Source organism: Eptatretus burgeri, chromosome 9 (assembly GCF_056783735.1).
Source record: "Eptatretus burgeri isolate ZD-2024b chromosome 9, Ebu_testis_v1, whole genome shotgun sequence".
NCBI lineage: Eukaryota > Metazoa > Chordata > Myxini > Myxiniformes > Myxinidae > Eptatretus > Eptatretus burgeri.
In genome coordinates this window covers 24,926,597-24,934,451 of record NC_140969.1, presented here as the reverse complement: position 1 = coordinate 24,934,451, position 7,855 = coordinate 24,926,597, and the positions used below count along the sequence as shown (strand labels likewise).

The following is a 7,855-nucleotide window of genomic DNA, read 5'->3' as shown; positions in this document are numbered from 1 at the left end:
ACCCGAACCGGAGTTGGTAGTCGGTAGTTGGAACTCTACCGCAGTCGGTAGAGTGACCCGGTTCGAGCAAGACGTGCCGAGGGCGTGGTTCCCCAGTAGACGGCACCGCGTGGTTAATTAGGTAAATTGGTTCAAGACAAAAAGACCCTACGCTATGCTGTGGAGGTATTGGCGTCCACGGTCGGTTAAGCAACCCGCCACCTCACGGAGTTATCCGTGAGTGACGGCCTATAATTCCGGGAGTCTGGTTGGAGACGACATGACGTCCCCCACCTCGCGATCAGTCTCACCACCGGTCCCCCGGCCCGCAACAATGTATATATATATATATATATATATATATATATATATATATATATATATATATATATATATATATATATATACAATGTATATATATATATAATGTAAAAGGATTTATACCGATTGGCAAGACAGAGGGACCGAGCTGGGAAGGATGTGCTGCAGGTTCGGGTGATAAAGGACGCAAATGGGAATGTGCTGACGAGCGAGGAGAGTGTGTTGAGAAGGTGGATGGAGTACTTTGAGGAGCTGATGAATGAAGAAAATGAGAGAGAGAGAAGGTTGGAAGAGGTGGAGATAGTGAATCTGGAAGTGGGGTGGATCAGTAAGGATGAAGTGAGGACTGCTATGAAGAAGATGAAAAGTGGAAAGGCGGTTGGCCCAGATGGTATACCAGTGGAGGCATGGAAGTGCTTAGGAGAGATGGCAGTGGGGTTGTTAACCAGATTGTTTAATAAAGTCTTGGAAAGTGAGAGGATGCCGGAGGAGTGGAGATTAAGTGTACTGGTTCCGATTTTCAAGAACAAGGGTGATGTGCAGAGCTGTGGAAATTACAGAGGGATAAAGTTGTTAAGCCACACCATGAAGTTGTGGGAAAGAGTAGTGGAAGCTCGGTTGAGAGGAGAGGTGACGATCTGTGAGCAGCAATATGGGTTTATGCCAGGAAAGAGCACCACTGATGCGATGTTTGCTTTGAGAATGTTGATGGAGAAGTATAGGGAAGGCCAGAAAGAGTTACATTGTGTGTTTGTGGATTTAGAGAAAGCTTATGATAGGGTGCCAAGAGAGGAGTTGTGGCATTGTATGAGGAAGTCGGAAATGGTGGAGAAGTATGTGAGGATCGTGCAGGATATGTATGAGGACAGTGTGACAGCGGTGAGGTGTGCGGTAGGAATGACGGACCGGTTTAAGGTAAAAGTGGGATTGCACCAAGGATCGACTCTGAGCCCTTTCCTGTTTGCAATGGTGATGGACAGGTTGACGGACGAGATCAGACTGGAGTCTCCATGGACTATGATGTTCGCGGATGACATCATGATCTGTAGGGAGAGTAGGGAGCAGGCTGAATCGAGCCTTGAGAGGTGGAGGTACGCACTGGAGAGAAGGGGAATGTTAGTCAGTAGGAGTAAGACGGAGTACATGTGCGTAAACGAGAGGGAGGGTGGTGGTATGGTGCAGTTGCAAGGAGTTGAGGTGGGGAAGGTGGATTGGTTTAAATACTTGGGATCAACTGTCCAAAGTAACGGAGAGTGTGGGAGAGAAGTGAAAAAGAGAGTGCAGGCAGGATGGAGTGGGTGGAGAAGAGTTGCAGGAGTGATTTGTGATAGAAGGGTAGCTGCAAGAGTGAAGGGGAAAGTATACAAGACGGTAGTGAGACCAGCTATGTTGTATGGTTTGGAGGCAGTAGCACTAACAAAAAGACAGGAAGCAGAGCTGGAGGTGGCAGAGTTAAAGATGCTGCGATTCTCGTTGGGAGTGACGAAGATGGACAGGATAAGGAATGAGTATATTAGAGGGACAGCGCAGGTAGGACGGTTTGGAGACAAAGTGAGAGAGGCGAGATTGAGATGGTTTGGACATGTGCACAGGAGGGAAACGGAGTATATCGGGAGAAGGATGTTGAAGATGGAGCCGCCAGGCAGGAGGAGAAGAGGAAGGCCAAAGAAGAGGTTCATGGATGCGGTGAGGGCGGACATGCAGGTGGTTGGAGTGTCAATGGAAGATGTGGAGGATAGAGCGAAATGGAGACGGTTGGTCCGCTGTGGCGACCCCTAACGGGAGCAAGCCGAAAGAGGAAGAAGAAGATATATATATATATATATATATATATATATATATATATATATATATATATATATATATATATATATATATATATATATATATATATATATATATATATATATATACACACACGTTGTACCGCAAACCCTTAAATATTGTGTTGGTTACGTTCCTGGAAAATGCCGTGATATTCAAAACTGCGAGAGTTAAAACTAATTTCCTTTGGGAATAACTTGGTTAGGTTCCTGGTCTTGAGAAAATATAAAGGTATGTATGTGGCAGAGGCCAAAAATAACCCCTAACAATTGAAATAAACATATAAAATAAATGTAAATCAGCTTTATGATAGAGTCTCCTGCTGTGTTGAAGCAAATTAAATGCGTGGTCTTTCCCTTCTGTAATTTGTCTAAAGCCCCCATCTATATATATATATATATATATATATATATATATATATATATATATATATATATATATATATATATATATATATATATATATATATATATCTCTCTCTCTCTCTCTCTCTCTCTCTCTCTCTCTCTCTCTCTCTCTCTCTCTCTCTCTCTCTCTCTCTCTCTCTCTGGGTTCGAGTTCAGGATAGTAGGTAAGGCTATTAGATTTCAGGAAGGCAACCTTTGAGGGTATGAGGAGAGAATTAGGTGATGTAGATTGGGAGACTCTAACAACAGGATAATCAGCATCAGAGAAATGGGAAACCTTCAAGGAGCAAATGTGTAGAGTGCAGAGTAAGTACATTCCAATGAGGTGTAAAACTGGAAGTCGAAAGAGACCAGGGTGGTTGAGCAGTGAGATAAGGAATGCTATTAAGGAGAAACAAAAGGCATTTATGAGGTATAAAACAACAGGACTGGAGTTAGATTTATATCACTATCGAAGTAAACAGAGGCAAGTTAAGAAAATAACTCGGAAAGCCAAAAGAGAGGATGAGAAGGACATGGCTAAGAATATTAAACATAATAATAAGGCTTTCTTTAAACATATCAGGAGAAAAGAACAGGTGAGGGCCAGTGTGGGCCCATTGAGGAATAGCACTGGGAGAGTGGTTAGTGATGAAAGTGAGATGGCAGGCTTATTAAACAGGTACGTTTCTTCAACTTTTACACAAGAACAGTAATGAGAGTTGTCAATAGCTGAGAGTATCTATCAAGGAGGTGAGAAAGAGCTTTTACAGAAGATCCAGGTTGGAGTGGAGGAAGTAAAGGAACAGCTCAGAAATCGAAGAGGAGATAAGGCAGATAATATACACCCGTGAGTATTGAGGGAGGTGGCTGAGCAGGTAAGTGAGATGTTAACGGATATTTTCAATAGTTCACTGGAGTCATGACAGGTACTGGAGGATTGGAGAGGAGCAAACGTAACACCGTTATTTAAGAAAGGATCCAGAGAAGAACTGGGAAACTATAGACCGGTTAGTTTAACTTCAGTTGTGGGGGAGGTGTTGGAGACATTAAGGACCAGATGAGGAGCCATTTAAATAAATACTTCTTTCCCATTGGGAGTACTTCACATGTGCCAAGTTTATTTTTTTTCCATGGAGCAGTTCAAAGTTTCTCCTTTTTGTTAACATCGTTGCCACATCATGTGACATATGACCTAATAATTATTTAAAAAAAAAAAAAAAAAACATTCCACATGAGCAGTCACACCGATGGTGAAAATTTCGTGTCAATCGGATAAGCGGTTGCAGAGAAAAAAACAATAGCATGGACGGATGGACCGACAGACAGTGAGATTGACAACCCAAAAACATAATGCCTCCGGTAGCTTTATCAGTGTAGGCATAACAATAATTAAGGGGAATAATAACTGAAAACAAAGGAATAGATTACGATTACACAGAAGATGACACTGAACACAGTGTAGACCTGGAGATAGGTGGAGCACTAGTACTGTTCACGCTGTATGTCTCAGTTACCACCTGCATTGCAGCAGCACTGCTGATTTACAATTATATGTGAAAAGAGGAATTATGTGTGTAAATCAAAACTGTTAGTTTTCAAAACAATAATCTCTTTTCTCCATCATTTTATGCTTCAGCTTCATTATTAATGGGGCAGGAGAGACAACAAAGTCTCTGAACTCAAGTCTGAACTCTCAAACCTCTCTCACTCCTCAAAATCCTGGTGGCGTCGAGTTAACTCTGTTTCTGGAGTATGTTCCCCCTCCATCCCCTCCATTACATCAAATGTCTGCACAGCTGACACTGCACGTGAAAAGGCTGAATGCCTAACCTCAATGTTTGCTTCTAAATATTGTGTCCCAAACCCATTGCTTTCTGTACCCACCTGGACTCTGTGTCTGTTTCTCCTGACAAGGTGGAGAGCTTGCTGTCAAACCTCAATTCAGATTCTTTAACCGGTCCAGACGGCATCAGCCCATGTGTCGAAAAACCTGCTCCTCTGCTCTTACTCACACTCTCTCCATTCTATTCACCCTTTCATCTGCTCGTCACCTGCCATCTGCTTGGAAATCAGCAAACATTACTGCTCTGTTTAACAAAGGTGCAAAAACAGATCCCTGCAACTACAGACGAATCAGACTTCTCCCAATCATTTGCAAGGTTATGGAATCCATCATCGCTTGAGACATTAAATCCTTCCTGTTCTCCAATGGCTTGATTTCCGATCATCAATTTGGATTCAGTCTATGACATCTGCCAGATCTGTGTCGATATTTTTGGAGGTTTGGCGAGGTGCCCTACAGGGAATCAAAGCAAATCTGGGGGGGGGGGGGGGGCGAACGGACATTTATAAAAACAAAAACCATGATAATGTTTGCACAGACCCCGAACCGATCATCAATTTGGTTTCAGACCAGGTCACTCTACCTTGGATATGCTGCTTCTGCTCTTCCAACAATGGATGGAGGTCCTCAATGCCAGACAGGAAACCAGAGCCATATCCCTGGACATATATGTGCTTTCAACATGGTCTGGCACCCTGCCGTGCTCACCAAACTCTCTTCCTATGGTATTCAACGCCATCTCCACTCATGGCTCGTAGACTTCCTCTCCTGTCGCAGTCAATGTGTGGCCCTAGATGGAGTTCTCTCACCCCCTTTCCTATCCAGCCTGGAGTTTCTCAAAGGAGCATTCTAGGTCCTGTTATTTTTATGGTTTTCATCAGTGATCTTTCCGACTCTCTGGAAAATCCTCTTTATCTCTTTGCTGATGACTCCACCCTCTGCCGTATCACCTGTCATCCCTCAGACCGGCAAGCAGCAGCTTCTTCACTCTCTGCAGATCTGGATGAAATCACAAGCTGGTCGAACACGTGGAACATGTCTTTCAACCCTGAAAAATCTCACACTCTCACTATGTCTCTCTGAAAGGACCATCTGGAACCTCCCCCCATCCCTCATCTAATTTCTCAACAATCCTTTTGAAGAAGTCCTTTCATTCAAGCTTCTGGGTCTCACTATCTGTCATGATCTTTCCTGGGAAAGCCATATTTCCAACCTGGCTTCCAAAGCCAGTCGCTGACTGGCATCCTCCATCATGTAAAGTACTTCCTGACTACATACAAAGCTTTCGTCCACAGCCTGATGGAGTACTGCTCTCCCCTCTGGGCTGGTGCTCCTGCCTCTCACCTTTCTCGGCTTCACGCTGTGGAAACCAATACATTTAGGATCAATGGTATCTCCCGCGATGAGGCTGAGTCTTTGGGCCTCTCATTCTCTCAGCACAGGCAGGTCAGTTGTCTGTCAGTCTTCCACTGTCTCCCCTCTGGCCTCGCCCCCCCCCTCCGCTCTGTCTTAGATGTGCCCCGCATATTTCCTCAGGGCGCTCAAGGTCTGCCACAACCCCTTCTGGTAAAACTACCAAAATCACGAATCACTGCTCACCTTCACTCTTTCATTCCTCTTTTCCCACCTTTGGAATAAACTGCCTCACTCTGTTCAATCCCACTCTTCCCTCAAGGTCTTCAAAACAGCTGTTCACCACCACCTCTTATCTTCCCCCATCCAAAACCACAATCTTTTCTACCCCCACTAATGCATCCCAAACTCACTTTCTTCAAATTCCCTGCGTTCCTTCCTGAAAGTCCCTGTTGTGTAAGGACCTGAAAGTCCCTGTAGTGTCCATCTTGTTTACCCTGTGTATCCTGCCCCATCCCTCTCCCTTCCATAGATCTCCTCATGTCTTTGTTCCCCACTGTTTTTTCCTTCCATCTCCCATCCCTCTCGTCTCCTGCTCCCCTTGTTGTACGTTATGTGTGTTAGCTATCATACGAGCCTCGACAGTATATCCAAAAACAAAAAAGGCTCATGGTAGAAGTTAACCTCACAACTCAGCTCAAAAACCATGATTGGTTGAAATTAAACCCTTCGGTAACTAAAGCGGTACAAGAGAGGTTGTCTGATAATGGTGAAAACCCATAATATTTGAGCGTTTACTGTATATATTATTGTGTACATACACTACCTCCCACAATGGCCAGCCAGCTATACTCCTGGAAGGAATCCAGTGAATCCACTTTGACAACTTCCTCCCAAAGGTGCAGTAAAGGTTAAACAAACCCCTCCATGTGAGTGTGTTGACCATGTTTATTTGCCTTTGTCAAGTTAAAGTTTTCAAAAAATGTGAAACCATCACTTTTATGGGGAATTTATAATAAACGATCACCCCAGAGTTGAATCGAAAGGCATACCTTCAGTGAATCGACCAGATCTTCCACAAGGAAGAGACGACGAAGTGTCCTTGTTGTTCCATTCAGCAAAGGGAGAGTCCCTTCGATATATCGTCGTGCCTCGGCCTGTGACAGGCCAACCCCAATGTCCAAGAAAGTCCTGCCATGGAATAGTGAGGGAATAGATTGAGAGAAAAATATGGTTAGACCAATGAACTCGGACAACACTCAGTAGAGCACATACCTCCACCATGCTGAACAGTTTACATTTTGTAACCCACAGATAGGCCGAATCTGGATCCGGATCTTCATCAAAGTTTAATTCATTTGTCACACACCCAACCTGTCCACCAAGTTTCGTCCGAATCCGTCCACAACTTTTTTGAGATATCCCGTTCACAGTCAAATAAACAGACAGACAGGGGTTAAAACAACCTCTGCCTCCCTCCGGTGTCGGAAGTAAAAATCCCAAATGTCCTGATTGTACGAGGATGGTCAAAAAATATCTCCCCTTTCGATAAGTTTCAGAGCTATGAACACAACCTACAATTTATCCCAATGCATGAGGAAGTTCATGCAGTTTGATATCAATGATCGGGAGAGGAGGCAGGGGGAGTGGAGGACTTTTTGACTCTCGTTGTGTGGTCATAAATATTGATATTTATAGTATTTTGGAAACACTGATATCTTCCTTGAAATAATACATCATATAACGATGAATCTTCTTTCTTCGCCCTAATTCCAACAGATTGGAGTCGGCTACTGCCTTCTCCTTCCTCCTGTCTTTTATATCTTCTCTCAATTCCTTGTTCTTCAAGTCTCTTTCCACTTCATCCCTCCACAGTAATTTCTGCTTCCTTGCAATCTTGAAGCATTCCATACTTTTTGTTATACAATGTCGAAGGTCGTGGAGGAGCTACATCATAGAACATATCAGCACGTAACACAAAACGGGAACAATAGAAGGAGAGGGGTGAAACACACCAACAGCAGGGATGAGGGGAAAATAGAGGGGCATTTGGATGAAAAGGGATGTGGGGAAGAATGAGAGCGAGGGAGAACGCGGGGGATGGAAACATGGATTCAGCCACAAACTCTCAGGTCGGAAAAAAATG

General features: G+C 43.9%; 1 protein-coding gene across 5 annotated transcripts in view; it reads right to left on the bottom strand.

The window, feature by feature from the left end:
* LOC147019736 (reticulon-1-like) overlaps positions 1 to 7,855 on the bottom strand; it is a 127,427-nt gene that overhangs the window by 46,102 nt on the left and 73,470 nt on the right. For all 5 annotated transcript variants that reach the window (XM_085894397.1, XM_085894398.1, XM_085894395.1 and 2 more), the window contains one exon: positions 6,762 to 6,900. In XM_085894397.1, the coding sequence (XP_085750523.1) occupies positions 6,762 to 6,900 (139 nt within the window). The remainder of the gene's footprint in view (positions 1 to 6,761; positions 6,901 to 7,855) is intronic.